Source organism: Lutra lutra, chromosome 16, assembly GCF_902655055.1.
Source record: "Lutra lutra chromosome 16, mLutLut1.2, whole genome shotgun sequence".
Classification (NCBI taxonomy): Eukaryota; Metazoa; Chordata; class Mammalia; order Carnivora; family Mustelidae; genus Lutra; species Lutra lutra.
The window spans coordinates 31,464,489-31,486,925 of NC_062293.1; the positions used below are offsets into that span (position 1 = coordinate 31,464,489).

Consider the following 22,437-nt stretch of genomic DNA (forward strand, 5'->3'; position numbering starts at 1 on the left):
CACAGCTTGTCAGTGGTGGAGCCAAGAGTGGAATGCAGGCAGTCTGGCTCCAAGCCTGTAGTCTGAAGCACTGATGTCTGCTGCTGTAAAGATCGTCCTGTCAAGCTGTTGCTATCATTCACGTGCCCTCCAAAACACTGTCGTGAGCAGGGGAATGGTGAGGCTGCCGCAAGCTTACGGTCAACTACAATGCTCTAACCCCGTGTCTGTGTCAGGGGAGTGTGTTCTGGGAAAGCATATCCATGTGTCAAGGGGAGGAGGTTGGAAGCCAGGCTCTATATGACAGATGAAGCATCTCCTCTGTTCATAAGGGGAGCTTTTGCCCCTGAGCTTTCGCCCTAGAAGCTCAACCAGGGCCCTCCTCTGCTCAGACATAAGAACTTGGTTCCCTGTGGGCCCACTGTATTTTCACTTCTGCCCCAGTCCTTTTCTCCCCTCTGACCTATTAGTCTCAGCCCCCTGCATTCTGGGCCACACACACATACTGAGCTCCTTCTTCTTAGCCCCCAAGAGGCAGGCAGCATGGGGCACTGGGCAGGAGCATTCTGTCTGCCACCGTTCCACATGCCCTGGGCAAGTCAACATCAACGAGTCCACGTGTTCAATGTCAGGGTCCGTGAGTTCAAGGTCAGAGTCCATGAAATGGGTCTGGCACTCAACGGATGCCCCCCTACCAGGTGAGGGGTGCAGTGGTGTAAGGAGCTCAGTTGAGAAAACCACTGAATCCGAGGCAGAAGGATTTCAGGGTTAGGACAAAGGGACAGAGCATTTGGGTGGCCCAGGGCAGTGAGGAGCTTCCTACCTTCAAATCCCTGCTGCCCAATCTACCAGTTGTGTGAAACTTCAACACACTGCCTGTGGGAGGCAGACTAAAGCTCTGCCACCCCTGCAAGGTATCCCCATCCTAATCCCGGGACCCTGTAAATTACCTTACATGACAATGGGGAGGTGAGGTCACAGACGTAATTAAAGGCACTTAACAACTGGCCTGAAGCAAGTGAGGTTGCCCTGATTTCGCTGGGAGGGCCCAGTGTCATCACGAGGGTCCTTAACAGTGGAAGAGAGAGGCAGGAGAGATGGAACTACATAGTGTGAGAAAGGTGCAACTTGTCACTGCTGGCTTTGACAATGGAGGAGGGGGAGACATGCAGGAGCCTCAAGAAGCCGGAAAAGGTGAGGAAACACATTCACCCGTAGAGCCTCCCGAGAGCAACGCAGCCCTGAGGCCTGAGACTCAGGTTGGACTTCTGTCCGCGGAATGTAAGGTGATGAATTCCCGTTCTTTTAAGCCACAAAGTTTCTGGTAATTTCTTACAGCCAAGACCGAGAACAAATACACTATCAGCATTCTGTAAACCTCAGTGTTCTCACCTATAAAATGGGAATAATAACCACATCTACTTAGTGCATGGAGTAGGTGTGATGATTCAATGAAAATCCTAGTGCGGAAGAATCCTAGCTCAGGGTTTGGCGCTGAGACACTCTGTGACGTCTCCCTAGACAAGCCCGCCCAGGCTCCCTTGGGACAGGGGACGGGGCTCCCCCCACTCTGTAGCCCAGGGTACCTCTTTTTGAGGATGCCCGATTCTCCCTAGGACCCTTCAGCCCACTTTCCATTGCCCTCCCAATTCCTGCTATTGTTGGTCTCTGACCCTGCAACCTCTGATTCTGAGAGTTGTGGGCACATGAGGGATAGAGAAGCTATATCCCACTTTCCACCGAAAAGTTTTATCCTTGGCTAGAAGACCAGGCTGTGCATCTGGTAGTCAGTGATGGCTCTATGTCCAGGGCAGACCTCAGGGAAGTCATCTCTTTGCCAATAAAGATGGCCCTTGTGAAAAACTGCTAGGAGTTTTCATTTCCTCCATCTACAGCTTTCTGATGCTGGATTCACAAAGGAAATAGGGAGGGAAATCTCAGATTTTCTTGGAGGGCAAAGAAAGGAGACGTCACAGAAAGCAGATTGAACACCACCATTTATTAGAGCAGACAAGGTGGGGAGGGGAATAGATGACCAGACGCCTCCGCAGCCCCCAGGGCAGGCCTGCAAGACTCCCCAGAGCCCTGAGGGCGGGCAGCCTGCCAGTTGGTGCCCTTGCATTCTCTGGGGCTGAGCTTCCCCTCCTGCCCTGCCCCCATCAAACCTGTAGGAAGGCCATGCGGGGAGAGGGATTATACTTTAAACTATTGGCTTTAATGAGTGACGCAGGTTAGTAAAATGAAGCAACATCTATTATATATATATTTGCCATTAATCCCCAAGGCAGCCTTTGCCACGCCTGCAGCTCCCGAAGTCTGAACACATCCATCCCCATAGCTGAAACACACGTGCAAGAGGGCGCCTCCTCCCGTTTTGATGGTAGCCGGGTTGTGGCTTCTCAGACGGCTTGCTGGAAAAGAACAAGGAAAGAATGATCATGGGATGATCAAGTTGATAAAAAGGGGAGGGGAGGAGGGGAGGGAAGAAGCCTCTAAGCTAAACCGTCAGCTCCTAGCCCCTCCCCGGATGTACCAGGCCGCTGTGTGTTCCAGACACAGACTTTTCTTCATGCTCGGAACAACCCTATGAGGGAAGAGCCTTTACTACTCTCATTTTGTCGATGAGGCAACAGAGAGAAATGGGCATTTCCCCCCCATGACGCTTTTTCACGATCTGAATGCTCTCCGAATCCACATTCCAAGTTGGTGTGCCCTCCCTCTGCCGCGGCTTCCCCGTTTCTGTGTAAGTGTGAGCTGCCTGCCCTGAGGCCTCGGTGGGAATCTGTGTTTTGCAGAAGCCAGTGGTCCCCACCCGGGGCTCACCCGCAGGGCCCATCCCACCCAGAGGCAGAGGCCTCTGTCTGTCGGTCTGCCCATGGAGGATGCCACTGTGGGTGGGGCTCGCTCAACCCAGAAACCACCCCTCTGGCCGAGGCCCACACAATAGCACCAAGTCCTCCCTTTACAGAGAGATGTCAGCCCAACCCACACCCCTGAAAGACGGAACTTCTTTTTTTTTTTTTTTTAAAGATTTTATTTATTTATTTGATAGAGATCACAAGCAGGCAGAGAGGCAGGCAGAGAGAGAGGAGGAAGCAGGCTCCCCGCTGAGCAGAGAGCCCGACGCGGGGCTCGATCCCAAGACCCTGAGATCACGACCCGAGCCGAAGGCAGCGGCTCAACCCACTGAGCCACCCAGGCGCCCCGAAAGACGGAACTTCTGTTCTACCCCTCCCCACACACAGAGGACCAGGCAGTGCCGTCTACAGGAGGAGTGTGGGATTCAGCGTTGGCAGAAGACTGACATCCCAGCCAGTGCCTGGCATGAGTTAGTACTAAATCACACTCACTTAGCTCCTCCATCACATGGGGTTAAACACATGCCCTCCAATGGCACTGGGGTGTTAAGAGGATCAAACAGGAGACTTCGTGGGAGAGCGAGCCCTCTGGAAGTTCTCAAGAGCGTCACCCTAGAGGGAGTGCTCCTCTGCTGACTCACAGTAGCACAGAATCAACAGCAACGCAGATGTAAGATGTCTCTTAATCACGGATGATAAATGACCCAATTGTATCCTGTCCTGCTTCATCCATAAAAATGACGGAGGAGGCCTGGCGTCCACTAGGCTTACTCTCTGAAGGGATTTGTTCCTTTATCTAAGAGGATCTGGGAAGGAGGAGCCAGCGCGGGAAGAGGCAAGCCGCCTGGCGTGGGAGCAGACAGGGTGCGCAGGCACCCTGGGAACGCTGACAGGCCAGCTCTGGTGGCCTGAAAGAGCAAAGTCAGAGCAAGAGGGCGAAGGAATGGGTGGGCCGGGCAGACCCCTGGGTCGGAAGCTAGGGGAAGGATGGAAAGAAGCTGCTGGTCCTGGTGACACTGGCAATGGTTATGATGGATGTCACTGGTCAAGGCCGCAGCTGCTGACCCCACCTGTCAAAACCCAAGTCTCCACAAGCCAGCTTCTCCAGCTTTGTATTCCAGAGTGACCTCTTCTGGACAGCAAACAGGCTCCCATCCCTCCCCTCTGTGGGATCTCTCGGTGAAGTCAGAAGGGGTCAGGCTCCCTGTCTGTCCCCAGCAACCCCCTCGACCTGACTGCCACCTCTCTCCCCTGCCTCACTCCTGCCACTCCCTCCCTAGCCCTCAGCCAGCTGGTTAGCCGGCTCCCCTAAGCCATTGCCTCCAAAGCCTCTGAGCCCATTCATGTGCTGTCCATGGCCATCCCTAACCCGGAAGCCCCGTGGGCGAAGGGACATACCGGAGGCTGGGCTGGAGCCCCTCACACGGGGTGGACCACGTTCCTGTCGCAGTGGGGCTTGCAGTGAGGGTTCAGCCAGTGCTCCAGGAACTGCTCCTCGGCACGATGCTCCAGGCGAAGCAGATGGTGCATGTATTCCTGTCCAGACAAACCCACACAGCGGAGACAGTGACAGCTGAGCCGCTGCAGAGTGACAGGGCGGTGCTTCTGAGACAGGGGAGGGAGGCTGGCAGGCAGGACCGGAGGGGAACCCGCCACGCCCACGCCTCTCTGCAGGGAAAAGCAATCAGACACAAAAGAAAGAAATCGGACAACCCAAAGTGCTTAAGGGTGTGTATCTACGGGAACTCACACACACAGTTCCTGGCATGAACGTGCAACCACCACTTTGGAAAAACGATCGTTTGCCTGAAATCCGGAAATCCCGCTCCTCATTATACCCCAAGCGGGGGTCCTCAACTGTGATCAGGCCTCAGAATCACCTGGAGGGGTTTTCAAAACACAGAAGGCTGGGCCCGGTCCCCACCCCCCGCCCCAAGAGTTTCTGATTCAGTGGGTCTGGGTGGGGATCCTGCTCAGTTGAGCAGGGAGTCGGCTTCTCCCTCTCCCTCCTCCTGCCGCTCCCCTTGCTCATGCTCTCTCTCTCTCTCGTCAAATAAATAAATAAAATCTTAAAAAAAGGGAAGAAAGCTGAAGTTGCTCTATTATTACCAAATAAAAGAGACTTTAAAGCCAACAAAATGTTACTAGGGAGCCAAATTACTAGGTTACTAGGGGTTACTAGGGGACCAAATACAACCTAGCAGTTCCTCGACATGTCAAGCATGGAGGGCCGGGTGTGACCTGGCAGTTTTGCTCCCACGTGCATGCCCCAGAGAAATGCAGACGTGAGCCCACACAGACCATGGGCACCGACGTTCGGGGCAGCATCACTCTCCGCAGCCCAAAAGTAGAAACAACCTGAACATCACCAGCTGATGCATGGATAGATCCGATGTGGTAGATGCATACGACGGACTATTACTCCTTCGGCTGTAAAAAGGAAGAAAGCACAGACACGTGCTGCAACATGGATGAACCTTGAAGAAAACATTCCCCTATGGGCAAGAAGCCGGTCACAAAAAGCCACATTCTGTAGGATGCCCTTCCCATGAAACGGGGCCCGCCCTACCGAGGGACATGTTCACAATGGAAAGCAGCTCGCTGCGGGGTGCCTCCCACCTCCGAAACCGTCTACTCAGGGAAGCAAGCCCACACACAGACTGTCATCACCTCCCTCACCCTCAGCCTCAACCTGACACCGAGCAGCGGGACTGTGAGTCAACTCCTGAGAGTCCCGGATGCACACCCCTCCATCCATGCCACATCTGTAGGGCGGGTCCTCTGGGCTTCCCAACCAGGCCCTGACAGTCTCTTCACCCCTCCCCCTTCCTGTAGCGCCCCATCTGTCCACCCCAACACCACACCTGCCCCCAACATCTCCGCTCCACCCCCCCACAGTGACCTGTCCAAAATGCTACCCAAAGGGGTCACAGCTGCCCTCGGGCCTTCACCGGCCCTGACCCCCTGGAAGGAGGAGAGGGTAACAACTCTCTCTGCCCTCAGGGCTGGCCTGCGGCTCTGGATAACATCACAGGACCCAGGAGGCATTTTCTCCCCAAAAGAGAGTACCTGAAGATGGGAATGATTTTTAACTTGAAGCTATGCTGTGGACACTGCCCTGAATGCAATCTGGGTGTGGTAATTATGGGATGTGAACCATCGCAAAGTAGAAAACAGATCTTGTATAAATGCATTCGGGTAACCCAACACAGCAGGGCAATAATCAGAGACGTGGCATCTCGCTTTGGGAGAGAGCAATCGTAGTCAGTAATAGCGATACAGGAGTAAATGGTTATGGTGTGTTTAATATCATAAAAATCCTAAATCCTGAACTCCCTCCTATGGCATTGATAAAGCTTTAAGAGAGGAATCCAGTTGAGGACTTTAAGTGTTTAAGTTTCTATGAAACCCTCTAGGAAGTCTGCACCCTGTATTAAACATAGCATGAGAAAAAAAAAAAAGCTTTTTTAGTGATGGTGCAAAGGAATGAATTCCAAAGTGTCCAGTTTTCCTGATTTTTTTTTTCCTTTCCCTCAAGACCCATGCAGTTTGAATCTGTTTTGTTTATCGTTGTTGTTTTCATCTGACTTGTCAAAAGCACTCCTTGTCCCACGCAGGGGAGTCTCTGGGGCAACCGAGGAGGAAGCGAAGGTGAGAGGCTCCTGCAGGACCCCACTGTGGGACGAAGACTCCCCACCAACTCTCAGGACCCATTTGTGATTTTTGGGCTGAATCCTACCCTGTCCTGGCCCGTATGGGGAGTCTTTGGGCAGAAAAAGAAGAACTAGGGGGACAAGAAAGCAGTGTGGGGTCTTGTAAAAAAAGAACCAAGTCTTTCCAGCACATAGCCTTTCTTATTCTACTGGTCCGGGCAAGCAGTTCATGGAAGGAAGCCCACGTGGCCATCTTCTTGCCCGCCTGTGTGCCAGACGGTACGTGGTAGAGAGGCTTAGAGGTCCGGGTATGAGCCCAGGTTGGGGTCTGTTCAAATCCAGACCCTGCCCATAGAGTTTCCCCTCTCTGGTTTCCTTATGTCCATCTGCAAGATGGGGATGGCACGGGCACTTATTCCATGGGGTTATCAGGATTAAATGAAATGATACAAGTTCCGTGCCACACCTGGAGTCTCCTTCCACTCATCTAAATCCGTTCCTGTCCTTCACGTGGCCCTGTGCGATGAGAAGCTGGCTTCGAAGTGCAGCCCACACTCCCCTGACCCGGGGGTTCCAGATGGGTGTGCCGTAGGCGCACCAGCAGGGGAGAGGGAGGCCACCGGAGGAGACCCAGAGGGTCTGCTGGTGGCATCCACTCCTGAGGACCACAGCTCCTAGGGGGCTGTCCTCTCCTGTTCTGGGAGCCTGCCTTTCCCCTTCACGCCCAGGGGCTGTTAGCCTAGATCCTTTATCTCGCTAGTGGACCTGAATCCTGGCTCTTCCTTAAGCTCTGCTTGATTCCCTGGGGTTATTACTAGATAAGAAAGATCTGATAGATGTTAAGGTGGTAGATGGAGCCTCCCTCCCAGGAACCGGTCCATAGGAAACTGATAGTAAATGCTTGTGGAATGAGAGACAAAAGCAGCATCCTCAAAGTGGGTTCTGTGCTTCCCTAGGGGCTCCACAAGGGCAAATCTTAACCAGAGTCAAGGCAGTGACAACCACTATCACTGTCCTTGTATCTTTTTTTTTTTTTTAAGATTTTATTTATCCATTTGACAGAGAGTGAGAGAGCACAAGCAGGGGGAGCGGCAGAAGGAAAGGGAGAAGCAGCTCCCCACTAAGCAGGGAGCCTGATGCGGGGCTCAATCCCAGGACCTTGGGATCAGAACCTGAGCCAAAGGCAGACACTTAACCGACTGAGCCACCCAAGGGCCCCTGCCCTTGTATATACGTCTCACCATCGCGCACTCATAGTGAAAATGCATAAGTAAATAGGGAATATTCAAAAAAATGCCCTTTTCGCTGAAGAACACCCCCATGAAACAGAAGAAAGTGACCCCATGGGAAGCCTTCAGGCAGCACCTCTGCCGCGTGACCAGGTCCAGTGCTTTTCTCTAAAAAGAGTCCTTGAGTGATTGTTGGTGTCAGGGACTGTACTAGCTATGTGTGACAGGCATCTTTTCAAAAACGAATGAAGTGAGCCTGTCACTTCAAGGAAAACAATAGATTGTACTAGTTACTGAACAATAAGCTTCAAGCTTTAAAAGGGAAATTAGAATTTTGGAAAACTTGTATTTATTCCCATGAGCCTGACAGACTTTTCTGATGAGATCAGTGGGGATATTAAGAAATGTCGCCACCGGTATACAGGATTTGCATGCCTCTTAAAAAAAAAATTTTTTTTATGTATTCATTTGAGAGAAAAAGAGAGCATGCATGTGAGAGAAAGAGCGCAAGGAGGGGCAGAGGGAGAGGGAAACGCACGCTCCCGCTGAGCAGGTAGCTCGCCGAGGGGCTCAATCCCCAGACCCTGAGATCATGATCTGAGCCGAAGGGAGACATTTAACACACAGTCACCCAGGCACCCTGCATTTGCATGCCTCTTATAATTATATGCTCATTTGCATCCTCACTCATTTCATCCCTGTCCCACTCAGACAAACCTCCAAACTGGTTTTTCAATGGCAGTGACCAAGGTATGCCTAGTATAGGGCTTCGCGCTGGCACAGAGTAGGACCTCAATAAAAATCACTGGAGAAATATACAAACGAGTGAATAAATAGATGACATGACCGTTCTTTTTCTGTAATCCTTCTAAATCCCCCTTGGAAGTTTCCTCGACATCTGTGTCATTTTCTCATTGTAATGACCCACGCCAAATGTACATTAAAAGCATTGAAGAATAATATGTATTTCACACTCCTGAACAGCAGCAGAAATGAGCGTTGGAGAAAAACAACCAGAGCAGACACACACATAGAAAAAGAAACAAGCACTGGTTTCCATGACATTTCCCTATTTATTTAAAATGTTAGGAAAATGGATATGCCACAAAGGCTTAGAAGCAATCATTAGTCAAAGATGAAAAGCCCAACTGCAAATCTGCTGAAAACCACAAATTCAACAATTGCATTGGCTGTGTTAGAAATGACCCAGCATTACCGATAAACTCAAATGTTCCTGGATCGAGAAAGAAGGGATAGATGGAAAATAAGTTTTAATTTTTTTTTGAGATTCCTTTCTTTTAAGGGGAAAAAAATTAAAGCAAAACAAAAACCAATATCTGCATTCCATGTCCCATCCCAGCTGTAAGGAATTAAGTAAATAATCTCTCAGTAATTAGAGAGGAAGTTGGAAGTGATCCTTTAGGATGGCAGTGGTATGATAATGAAGTGAAACACTTGCTCGACCCTATCTAAGCGAGAATTATAGAGCAGACAGTTAATCTATCAAGGCAGCAACTTTTTCCAAGGAGGCAAATCCTTCCTCTGACATTTGCGTGAAATTAGAAGTCCACCAACATGAGGATGAATCATTTTGCTCATTAGTGCAAACAAGGTAATCCTCAAGGCAGAAAGGTGGATGGGAATTTAGCTACACGGGGACCCCAGAGGGCTTAGCCCTAAAAAAAGGCAGATCAGTGATGTGTGCAATTTATATCACAGTCACTCCAAACTGGCCTTTGAGATCATGGGGAACAAAAGGGTAGTAAAGTTACTACATATATTTGTCAAGGGGCTAAACATGAAAGCATATTTTAGAAAAACTACATACAATAAAGCTAATATGATTTATACTTGTCCAACAAGAACATTCCTTAAAGGAACACAGGCCAGAGTAGAGTGAAAAGCATATTCCCAGGGCACATAAGTACTTATGAACACACTCACAAAAGACATAATTTTAGCTCCAATGTCATTTTTCTAAAGAATTTCCATGGCCCATCCCAGCTATTGGCAGATAATTTCTTCCCTAAATTCTGGGATTATTAGGAAAAATTTAATGAATTTAAGTGAGGACATTTAAAAGATTTCTTTGAAATAACCTCCCAGTTATAGGGTAGAATAATGTCCTACAAAATTTCTTCCCTGCAGAGTAGCAAAAAGGGGGGGGGGATGGAAATAAGTATTATGAGCATCTAGTAAATGTCAAATACTGTGCTTGGTGCTAGGGACCCAGAAGTCCAACAAAAAGTCCATCTGTTCTAGCAGTTTAGAACAACCTAGTAGGAGAGACACATTTAAAGAAAAAAAAAAGTCAGAAATCTCTATCTTGGGGCACCTTGGTGGATCGGTCAGTTAAGCATCTGCCTTCAGCTCAGGTTGTGATCCTGAGGTCCTGGGATTGAGTCCTGCCTGCATCAGGCTCCCTGCTCGGCGGGGAGCCTGTTTCTGCTTCCCCCTCTGCACTTTCTCCTGCTTGTGCTCTCTCTCTCTCTCTAACAAATAAATAAAAATCAAAAGAAGGAAGGGAAGGAAGGAAGGGAGGGAGGGAGGAAGGAAGGAAGAAGTAGCTATCTTGTGTTATGCCTGAGCAATGCTCTAATTCATAGTGGGGAGCCTTGGAGCATCAGGGAGGCTTCCTGAAAAAGGCATCATTTACAGTGAATCTCTATGAGTAAGAGTTAACCAGTGGACAAGAGGAGAAGGCAGATGCGATCAGAGAGCTTCAAATTTAAACAGCATTATTGCAGACACCTGCTTTTCCTCATTGGTTTCTAACACCAATGAATGGCTCCAAGGTGTCCATGCAGACCCCTGTAAGCCTGGGCTTCAGACCCAGCCACCCGTGGCCGCCTTTTATCACTCTCCTGTGTTGTGTTTGGGAGATGTATACATATGAGTGTACATATGAGTGTATTGAATGGATTCCCCCCCAAAATTTACATTCATCCGGAACCTGCCCATGTGACCTTCTTTGGAATTAGGGTCTTTGCAGATGTAACCACTCTAAGATGAGGTCACACTGGACGAAGGTGGGCCCTACATCCAGGTGTCCTCGTGAAATGAGTGCAATTTGGATGTTGGGACACAGAGCACATGAGGCCATGGGATGATGGACACAGAGATCCGCCAAAAAACACCAAAGACTAAAGCAACTATCAGAAGCTGGGAGAGAAAACCAGAACAGATTCTCCCTCGGAGCCCCCCAGAAGGAACCAAACCTGCCAAGATTTTATTTTGAACTTCTAGTCCCTAAATCTGGAGAACTAATGAGAGGGGGAATCAATGTCTGCTGTCAGAAGCTGCCCCATCTGGGGCAATTTGTAGTTGCAGCCACGGGAAATGAATACACTGAGGAATCGCAAAAAGGACATAAAGATGAAAATAAAAAATTTGCCTCAAATCTTGTCACCGAGAGAATACTGTCACTATCATTTGGCAACCTGTTTCCATACATGCATACAGAGAGAAGCGTCGGTAGGTGACATTATCACTTAAAACTTCATTTCTTTCCATTTTGAAAGCCCTGGCAAGAGTGTAGGGACCCCAGGATTCTTACACGTGCTCAAGGTCAGGGGGGTTGATACAGTTGATCAGGCAATGTGGCCTCATTTAATTCAGTTAAAAGTGCACAAACCCTCTGTCTCAGCAATCCCATTTGTTATCATTGAACTTGGCCAAACACGTGTGTACAAGGATCTTCATCACACACTGGAAATACCAAAAAAATGACCATTGTTCTAGGAAGGGCTAAGTAAGTTGAATTGAAATGCGCCTTCATCCATTTGGGCTGCTCTAACAAAACACCACAGACTGGGTCGCTTACTACAACAGCAATTCTTTTCTCACCGTTTGGAGGTGCAAGTCCAAGGATAGGGGCCCAGTGTGGCCAGGTGAGAGTCCCCAAGCCCCTTTTTGGGTCACGGACTTCTTGCTGTCGCTCCACTTGGCAGAGAGGGCTAGGGAGCTCACTGGACCCTGACAGGGGGTTAGGAGGTTGACATATGAATGGGACGGTGGGGTGGGGGTGGGGTCACAAACATTCTGGCCACAGCATGATGCATTTAGACTATGTTTCAGGTAAAAATGAGCCAGAACAAGATATATGGTTGAATGAGAAAAAAAAAAAAAAAAAAGCAAGTTGCAGAACAAACCCAACCCCACTTACCACACAGCCTTATGTCAGCCGTGAAGGGATAGGCAAGGCTGGAACCGTGAGGGCGCAAGGAGGAGGCCTATGTGCGAAGGAGAGGCTGGGGTGGGAGCAGGGAGGGCGCCGGCAGGCCTCCAGCATCTGGCTCGCCGCAGTAGGACTATGGATTTTATTGGGCATAAGGCAGGGAACCACTGGAAGGTTTTAGAGCCAGGGAGGGACAAGATCCGGTTCACATTTTTAACATCTGACTCTCTCTGCGGTGTTGAGAACGGACACGGAGGGATCCAGAGAGAAGGCATGGAAGCGGACAAGAAAGAATTCCTCAGTCTCCTCTAGGGACCCCTGTAGTGGCGGTGGAGGGCGAGGAGTGGTCAGAGTCGAGACTGGGGGCACACAAAACTAGGAAGGGTTGGCACCATTTACCCCGTTGTGGAAGGCACGAGCAGGAGCTGGTGTCAGACCCAACTTAGGGCTATTGGGTCTCAGCTGTCTGGGAAAGGTCGCCAAGCAAGCAGACTGTCATGTAAATGAGTCCGGAGCTCCTGGGAGAGACAGCGTGCAGCCATCACCATAGTCACGGGACTGGACGAGGTGGGAAGGCAGGTTCTGGGACTCTCCGACATTTAAAGGACTAAGGATCAAGCAAAATGGATGGAGGAACAGAAACCGCCAAGCAGGAAGAGAAGTCAGGCAAGGTGTCCCGGAAGACTGGAATCTAGATGAGGAGAGTGCCCAGAAGGAGGGGGGAAAGATGGGTTATGTCATACAAAATAAATATGGGCTGGCCCTGAGCCGTAGGATGCTGAGAACAGAGGCTGAGTCCCCCTCCCAGGGAGCTCTGCAGGACGGCGCTTAGTCTCTCAGACCGAAGCGTGCCCGGGGCCTCTGAGGCCCGGCGGAGGAGCAGACTGGTCTGCAGGAGGTGTGAGGAGGAGTCTGAGGTTCCAAGAAGCCCACCAGCCAGGGCTGGGATCACATTTTGAGTTTAGATCCAAGCCTTGAAAATCAACATACATGCACAATCGCGACTGAGGAAATATTCAGGGAAATCTCGGAACATTTTTTCCACTTTCTTCCCTCTACATATAAACCCGACCTTTCTTTCCATGCATCAATTTCTCCCCAGGTGGGTTTGTTTTTTTCCCTCCCTGAGGATTTTGAGGCTTCATGATACCAAAGCTCTTCTAACACGATGTCTTTGTGAACTGTCCTTGGGGTCCTAATGTTGACCCCCAAAGTGATTCAGCTGACACCTAACCCAGATGGCCTGGCCCCGCTTCAAATTCCAGCCTTCCGGGAGAGCCCATCAAATTCCTGTGAGGTCTAGAACCCATTCCCTCCAAATCCCTGAAGATTTGGGGGCCATGTTTCTCCCAAATCAGTCTCGTGGCCTTTCTCACCACGACAGTGGCTTCCAGATTGGAGAGATGATACCATCCTCTTTTGTCCACCACACAGCACATCTCCCACCACCTGCTATTCCCCAGAAAGAACCACTAACACAATGTTGCCATGTTAGCAGACTTCTCCCAAGGTCTGGAGGTTGCAGAGGGTAATGACAGCGCAGGGCACAGAATAGCGGCAAATTTAACGCCAGGCACTACTGTCAGAACAAGTGTCCGCTATTGGCTATTTCTCAGGGAGGACTTTTCTCCTGAGCCTCCACCTTCCCACCTGCTTCTCTCTCTGTTCAACCTCTCTTCACATCCCCCAGCACTTCCTGCCCAGCTGCCTCCATATAGTCAACATCCCTCCTGTTTTCTTCCCCAGAGCCACATTTCCTCTTGGTGTCTGTCCCCATCCCCACCGGGTTCTACCTTCTTCTGTCAAGGATCCCAGCACGATGCTTACACTCCTCTGGGGCGGAAACCAGCCCTCCCCACAATGCAGAACCACATCTTCCCAAGAGCATGTGTCCTTCCCGCCACAGGGTCAGAAAAGAACAGAATTTGTGGTGAATCGGCAGGATTTGGCAAGTCGAAACAGTCCAGCCCCTGGGATACAAAGGCACTGCTGGTCTGAACCTGCCTCTGAAAAGCCCGTATGTCCGTGAAAGGCAACCTCTGCCGATACTTGAGCCACGAGTCGAGATCGTTCACATTGCTTAGTAAATACTGAGGTAGAAAGGGCTACTGCAAATCTTCGTACTTGTTTGCCTTTGGAATTCTTAAAACCTCCCCAAAGCTCCATTCACTGACCCCGATCACTGGCCTCTCTTCTCTCTGAACCTGCTTGCTTTTGCAAGCCCCTCAGAGGGGACAAGCATGATAAAATAACCGCATCAGGCATCTCTCCGTGGTTTTAGCTCCGGAGTGAGCGCGAGTTTCAAGGCTCAGCTCCCAAAGGCACACACATTCCCCAGAAATCACTCCCTCTGTTCATTTGTCCCCATCCACCTGTCAGTCTGCTGGGTCCCATGGCAAAGAATAGCAGTAACCTGTCCAAAAATGTCACTTCCCCTCACCCATGTGTAGAGATAGTTAAAGGGCAGTGTTGAAGAGTTGTGTCCCAGACCTCTCTGCATGGCTCCTGTCACCTGGCTCCAGTCTTGTCACTCCCCCACTTAAAATCCCCGGTGGCTCCTACTGAGTGCAGAACGGAAGTCACCTCTGCTGTGATAGCCGCGGCCTTCCAGCCTGGCCCCCCAGGACCTTCCATTGCCATCGCCTGTCCTTTCATATATTCCAGGGACTCAACTCAAAGTCAAAAATGGAGGAGAGAGAACTGGAATCCAGACCTTCTGAAAAATTATTCTGCAAGGTCTTTTCCAAAACATACATGCACACATTCTCACACAGACACAGACACACGTGGTCATACACAAAACCTTACACACACTCTCTCCCTCACACACACACCCTCATATATACTCATGCCCTCACACACACACACACACATACCCTCACACATACACAGACACACACAGTCATATACAAACCCTACATACATGCTCTCTCACACACACACCCTCTCATGTACTCCTGCCCTCACACACACACAGCTTCACATATACAACACACACTCACATATACACGCCCTCACACATACACACACTCACACACGGACACACCCTCACATATACAACACACACTCATACACACCCTTGCAGACACACACACCCTCACATACACACCACCCTCATGTATACGCACACCCTCCCATATACAACACACACTCATAACTCATACCCTCACAGACACACACACCTTCACATACACAATGCACACGATATGCGTGCACTGAATACCCAGGATGGGGCACCCACTCTACCCTTTTCCCTAGCAGATGGTTTGCACAGAGAAACGAGGAGGCTAGCGGGTGATCTGGGCAAAAGGTCGAGAGCAAGGAAGTACGGTTGCCCACAAATCAAAGGGACTTAGCCCGCCTGTCCCCAGGCTGTAGGCTGTATGGCTGTTCCATCCACCACCCTGAGACCTCCCCTACGGCCAGAGGTCCCACCCTGTGGCCTCCTCATGAACAAATGTGGGGTCACTGTGTCCAGTACTCAGTGATGTAGGACCAGGATCACCGTGATGTCAGCCGCTCAGCGGGATTGAGTACATGGCTCCTTTTCCATGACAGGTGATTGGTATTTATTTTGCTCTCAGCGAATCCATAAGAAGGAAGAGCCAACAACGAGACCCGACCCGACATGGGGGGAGAGGTCAAAATATAAGTCTAGGATGCGGGACACAGGGACAACAGGGCGGCATGAGGGGAGGAGCCTCTGTTTAAAGAAACCCTGCAGGGGCCTCTAAGCAAATACCCCCCCACCCAGGCTCCTCGCCTGGGGGCCATGTCCTGCTGCCCAAGGCTTCTCCTCGAGCTGCAGCCTGGCTACTTGGAAACCTGGGTCGTCCCCCAAAGCTCTATCCAGAACGCAAAAATACAAGACCAGGAACAGACCTCTTAGCCAGATTCTCAGCAAATTCTCTGCACTCGAGAGCTCCAGAGAAAGGAAATTGACTCATCCTGAGCCCAAAGCCCAAAGTCCATGACTACGTAGTAGCAAGATACGGACTGAAATCACCCCAGGGGACTGTTCTTTCCACCTTGCCTCCATGCCTTGCACAGCCTGAAAACTCCTCATCCTTCAAGCCTCAACTGGGTGAACACCTCCTCTGGGAAGCCTTCCCAGCCTCCTCCCTCCTTCCAGTTAGAGCTAGGGATCCTCTCCCCGCAACCTCATCAGAGAACACTCTGACTCTGTGTGTACCCACACAACAGACACAGGCCCCTGGAACAAAGGAAGAAAATCTGGTTCATTTTCCGTCCCAGTACCCGGCATCTGGTAAGGCCCAGTCAATGGAAAGCATAATGAAGTGTACATCTGGGTCAGCAAGGAGCGCTCTGGGCATGCACCACGTGACCCTCTCATTCTCGCTGTCTGAGCTGAATGCAAACTGGGGTATTTACTCTCCATACCACTCAGTTCAACCTTGAACTGTTTCCTAAACGTTTCATGCTCTTAGTGTTCGTGGTCCCGACTGGACTACAGGAGTGGGTACGACAGCTGGCAGGTCTGTCCCAGAAGGCCTGGCCCTGGGGAGTTCTCAGCTTCGGCTACATGGTGATACCACCTGGGCAGCTGTGACACCCACCCAGTGCCCCAAGCCACACCCCAGGCCACCCCCCGCTTGGGAGCGGGACACGGGCCTCAGATTTTTAACTTCCCCAGCTGGTTCCAGCACACAGCCAAGGTTAAGAAACACATTCCTAGAGGGGCGCCTGGGTGGCTCAGTCGTTAAGTGTCTGCCTTTGGCTCAGGTCATGATCCCGGGGTCCTGGGATCGAGCCCTGCATTGGGCTCCCTGCTCAGCAGGAAGCCTGCTTCTCCCTCTCCCACTCCCCCTGCTTGAATTCCTTCTCTCTCTGTCTCTGTCAAATAAATAAATAAAATCTTTAAAAAAAAAAAAAAGAAAGAAAGAAAGAAAGAAAAAAGAAACACGTTTCTAGAAAAACATGATACCAGAAATTGCTTGTTGACTCAGCCAGTTCTGCATGCAGGTAATATAATAAACAAAATAGAGCACAATATAATAGTGAACAATAGTGTAAGAGACATGCAGAATAAAAGAGAAAGAGGTTGTTCAGCACTCGCAGCCGGGGTTCCTCACCCTTAGCACTGTGGACATTTTAGGCAACATTATCCTTTGTTATGGGAGCTGCCCTGTGCATTGGAGAACGTCCAGCAGCATTCCTGGCCTTATTCAATTAGATGCTAATAGCAAACCCTCCCTCCTCCCACCCCCATGGTTGTGACAACCAAAACGTCTCCAGACACAGTCAGGTGTCCATGGGGATGGGGGAGAAAATCACCCCTGGATGAGAGCTACTGAGGGAGGCGAGCCGCCAGATAGCTTATTGCTTCTTTATTTCCCATGTCAACGGTAGGTCACATGAGCACTTTTCCAAATTTGGCTGAGTGGCAGAGGGTTCTGGACACTGGGGTCCATGTCTCAGTGAGGGATATGCAGGGCTGGGCTGGATGCAGGATGGATGGGAAATGGTTCTGAGAGGCAAGACAGGATCACACAGAAGCCAGATAAGGTAGATTCAAGGCAGGTAAAAGAAGTCATTGGTGATCGGCCTACAATGAGATGATCAAAAACAGAACAAAACCTTCCCTGCCCTACCTCTCAAATTCCTTAATCAGAGAGATCATATGATAATTATCTTTCTCTGATCGACTTATTTCATTCAGCATAATACCCTCTAGTTCCATCTACGTCATTGCAAATGGCAAGATTTCATTTCTTTTGATGGCTGCATAGTATTCCATTGTATATATATATATATATATATATATATGTGTGTGTGTGTGTGTGTATACACATATATATGTATATATATATACACACACATATATATATACCATATCTTCTTTATCCATTCATTGGTTGATGGACATCTAGGTTCTTTCCATAGTTTGCCTATTGTGGACATCACTGCTATAAACATTCGGGTTCACGTGCCCCTTCGGATCCCTACATTTGTATCTTTAGGGTAAATACTCAGTAGTGTAATTGCTGGGTCGTAGGGTAGCTCTATTTTCAACTTTTTGAGGAAACTCCATACTGTTCTCCACAGTGGCTGCACTGTGTAGGAGGGTTTCCCTTTCTCCGCATCCTCTGGGATCGGGAGAGAGACAATCTCACAAAACAAACTGAGGGTTGCTGGGAGGTGGGGGGAAAGGAATAGGGTGGCTGGGTTATGGACATTGGGGAGGGTATGTGCTATGGTGGGTGCTGTGAAATGTGTAAGCCTGATGATTTATAGACCTGTACCCCTGGGGCAAGTAATACGTTATGTTAATAAAAACAAAACAAAACAAAAAGTAGAACAAAACCCAAAAAGCCAGACATTCAGTAAAATCACAGACAGAGTTGGAAGCAAGCCGAAGGTTGTCGCCGGTGAAGGGCAGTGGTGACTAGAGGCCAGGAGGAGGGAAATGGTCAGAGAAGGAGCTCTCAGAAGTTCTGGGCAGGGAAGTACCACACCAAGCCATGGTTGGGGACACAAGTCTAGAATGGCATGGAGGCTGACACACGAGGGTCACCAGAGGCAGGGAGCTGATCTGCCATGGTCCAGCCCCATCTGCTGCAACACTCCGGACTCACCTGTTGCCCGATGCTTAAGATGCCTTCAGTCCCCATGATGCCAGAGCTCAGAGGAGTCAGGGGCAGATGGTGACAGAGAAAATGCCTCTGTCACCTGAGATCCTCTCTCCTGAGCACCTGGAGAGGAGCAGCTTCTTCGCTTCTCCCAGCCTCCTAGGGCCCCTGAGGAAGAACCTCTGGAACGGCCCCTCCAGACATCAAGCCGAAAGCACAAGGAGCCAGTTAGAGCCCCCAGGGAGCCTGAAGCCAGACATCCTGCTCTCCACACTCTCTAGGTCTCCCCAGTATCTCCCCGCATTCCTTCTCAGCCCCTTCGAGTTCCTCCTCTTTTGCTCACCTCTGAGCATCGGCGTCCCCAGACTTCAATCCTGGACCTCTTCTCTTCTAATCACATCTCAGGCTGTCTGTCTAACGCTCCAGTGTGCACTCCCCTACTTTAAAAACTCCCATCATATTCCACTGAACATAAAAGAGGAATTCCAAGGTACTCCAGCCCTTTCTGATCTCGCATCTGCTGTCCTCCCAGTCCCCTTCTACCCTGTGCTTAGATGGTCCAAGCCACATCTGACTTCAAGAAAGAAAGGCCATGTCCACTCCTGACAGCCTGATGTCCCTAATTCATTTCTAAGCCACTCAGTGTAACAGCCATTCACTGCCTTCTCTGTGTCTGTCACCAACTCTGAGCAGAATTCCAGTAACTTCTGCTCCCAGTCTCTGCACCTTGCCTGGTCCCTGGTACTTAATACTCAAAGGAGTCATTACTGTTACAACAATGTAACAGTAACAATAATGTAACAGTTACAATAATGCTGGGCATTATTCTAAGTGTCTTACTAGGTATTCCTTTATTCTATCCTCATAAAGCAGTTATTTGCATTATTATTTAGAACAATAATATTATGTAGGAATGTAAGTAATATTTATTGTTACCCCATTTTATAGACAAGAGTACAGAGGCACAGGAACACAAGGAAAGGTGCCCAAATTCAGGAGGATAGAAAATGGGGAGCCACGCCCACACAGTCCGACCAAGGGCCAGCATTCTTCCCCACTCTGCAACGCTGCATCTTTTTTTTCTCTTTAATACTACATCTGAATAAGAGACTTTTAAATGAACTAATCCTGGTAAAAATACCAGGAATGTCAGTACTCCTGCCGCGGGAGGCAGGGGACAAGCCAGGCCAGGGCCAGCAGGGTCTGATAGCACCCACAAGTCACAAAGTAAAGGCAGGGGCAGTGTCCTGGTTCAGAAAGATGAGGCAGATGGCCACCACAAACCCAGAGGGCAGGCCTGGGGCTAAAGACCAAAATCAGAGATGCGAGGTGAGGGCAAAACCCTACAGGCAGCAGGGCAAGGAGTCTGCCTGTCCAGATAGAGTACACAGCCGGCTAAGGATGTGGGTCCGGCTTGCTCTGTGCCCAGGGGAAGCTGGGGAAGATGCGGTTGGCACTAGCTACAACACACAGCCCCTAGCATCCCATTCAGGGGTGACATGGGAGATCCTGGGACTCTGGCTGTCAGCCCCACTGTGTGCATTGTAAACACTGTGTGCAGAGTAGGCGAGTGGGGCTGGCCCTTCCGAGGTGCGGGCGACAGGCTGAGAACCCCTTCCACCTGAGACCCTGCAGAACCTCCACGGGGCAGCTGGCCCTGAGCTGACACCAGCACCCAGCTCAGTTTCAGAATGCAGGGGAGCATGGAAATGACGGCACCTTCCCTTCAGGCAGCAGGAGGCCAGCACTCACCCTCATGGGCTCATCGGGGAAACCGGGTTTGCTGGGCCTGTCCTGGCGTCGGGACCTGAGGAGCTGCTTGGCCTGCTTTTCCGTCAGAATCGGGGAGGATCCTGAAAAAGTCAGGAAGGGGCCTGAGGGATCTCGGCACACCCGCGCGTGCCCCGGCTCACAGGCCGACACCAAGGATTTGCAAGTTCAATTACGGCCAAACACAAAAGTTCTTTCACAGGGACCTGTCCCAAAGGATGCCGCGTTCCAGAGGGCTCTGGGAAGAATTCTGAATTGTTTCTAACTTGGGAAGCCCAGAGCAGAAGCTGCATGGCTGGAACAGACTCACCCACGGCAAGGGGGGCATTTCTTAAAAGTAGGAGTGAGTTTCATGAACATCGGATTTTTTTCTCCTTTTCTTTCTTTTTTAAGTCATCTCTATACCCTACGTGGAGCTCGAACTCATGACTCCTAGACCAGAGTCGCATGCTCTACCAACTGAGCCAGCCAACTGCTCCTGGATAAGTTTTTTAAAACATATTTTCCTCAGTTCTATGGTCAATGTGTTTCTTGTCCCTTAAGTTTTCTTTGATTTTTTTTTTCTTTAAATCCCCAAAACACTAAATCAACTAAAAGCTGTTATTGGGCAATTCTTCATGAGAATAAGATTGTGTTAAACTTGATAATCACACTTGACCCCTCAAAGAGGATATTATGATAATAAAGTTAATATTGTTTTAATAATCATACATAAATGCCAAATGATATCATCCGATAAAAGTCTGTCAGGTCTTGATGATCTCATATGAACTCTAAACAATGGTATAGTTGGGGTGCCTGGGTGGCTCAGAAGGTCAAGTGTCTGCCTTTGGCTCAGGTCATGATCCCAGGGTCCTGGGATCAAGTCCCACATCAGGCTCCCTGCTCAGTGGGGAGTCTGCTTCTGCCTCTCCCACTCCCCGCCTCTCGTGGTCTCTCTCTCAAATAAATAAATAAATAAAATCTTTAAAAAAAATAAAAGATGGTATAGTCAAAGATTTATCAGCATTTCTAGGAATTAATATTCAAATACATTTAAAGACTAAAAAAATAATTTACGTCTAATGATAGCAATTCTGGGAGCCTGCTCTTGGCAGGGCAAGCATTGAATTATTATACATTACATATTCTTTAACATGAAAAAAAATTTTACTATGAAATAGACTTATTCCAGTTTATCGTGTCAGCAGAGTAATAGGCCATTTTCAGAGTGAATGCTCACCTGCGAAGCAAGTCAGTAAGGTAAGGGAGATGACGAGTGCAAGTATCTTCTCCATGCTGCCTTAGTTCCTGTCTCAGCTCCTTGCAGAATGAATGCCGCCCCCAATGGGCCAGCCTACTTGAAGGAAGCCACGTCCGGCCCCAAGCTTGTTTATGCTGTGACTAACTCCCCTTACGGTATGATGCTAAATGCATCTGACTCTGAGTTTTTAGTATGACCACTAAACTATTTTCCTCTGAATCCCTGTCAGTTTTCATCCTGAGCAAGGAAATTACCCCTCTGCGATGTGACATTCAGAGCATGAATCTGAGAAAACAACATTGATATTCCCTTCGTTTAAACAGACATAGCTACACCCTACGGTAGGTGTTCTGTGTGTGTAGCTTCAGAGTATGCTCCGACTGTTTGCATCTCTTTCGTTAATCAGCTCTTCCATATGCCCACAGTGTGGCTTTCTCCAAAGCCCGTTCATTCTATTTGACCTTCCTGAGAGTTTCAAAGGTAGGCAGGGAAATTGGCAAGGGGCATCGTAAAGGGGGGATTTTTTTTTTCAGCTGACTGTGGAGTCAAAAAGATCAGGGTTCATGTCCTGGCTTCACCTCTTTCTAGCAACGTAAACTTCAGTAAATCCTTACCCTTTCTGAAATTCGGTTTCCTGCCTATCTTGCGGGTGTGATTAAAGATGAGGGTTAAATGGCAGCGAGCACCATCTCCATTTTACAAGGACGGACGTGAGGTTCAGAGATACAAGACCATGATCAAGTCCACACATCACGGATGCGGAAGTCGAGCCAATCTCTTCAGTCTTTAAAGGCCACTGCTCTTCCCGTTCGTTCCACCCTAAAGGGCCTCCTGCAACATGCTGTCAGTAAGAGGGGTAAGCAGCCCCCAGTGCAGACTTCAGACTGTTTTTGTAAAGACAATAGAATCTCGGTATGCTGACATCCTTTTAAGTTCAG

At 49.5% G+C, this 22,437-nt stretch overlaps 1 protein-coding gene across 1 annotated transcript; it reads right to left on the bottom strand.

The window, feature by feature from the left end:
- Nucleotides 1-1,878: 1,878 nt before the first annotated feature.
- Nucleotides 1,879-21,537, bottom strand: C16H17orf67 (chromosome 16 C17orf67 homolog). The gene is made up of 4 exons (XM_047707776.1): nt 21,479-21,537; nt 20,239-20,339; nt 4,236-4,373; nt 1,879-2,390 (listed from the first exon to the last, which is right to left on the bottom strand). Exons 1-3 carry the CDS (start codon nt 21,531-21,533, stop codon nt 4,257-4,259), a joined length of 273 nt encoding a protein of 90 aa, XP_047563732.1. The 5' UTR covers nt 21,534-21,537; the 3' UTR covers nt 1,879-2,390; nt 4,236-4,256.
- Nucleotides 21,538-22,437: the final 900 nt, after the last annotated feature.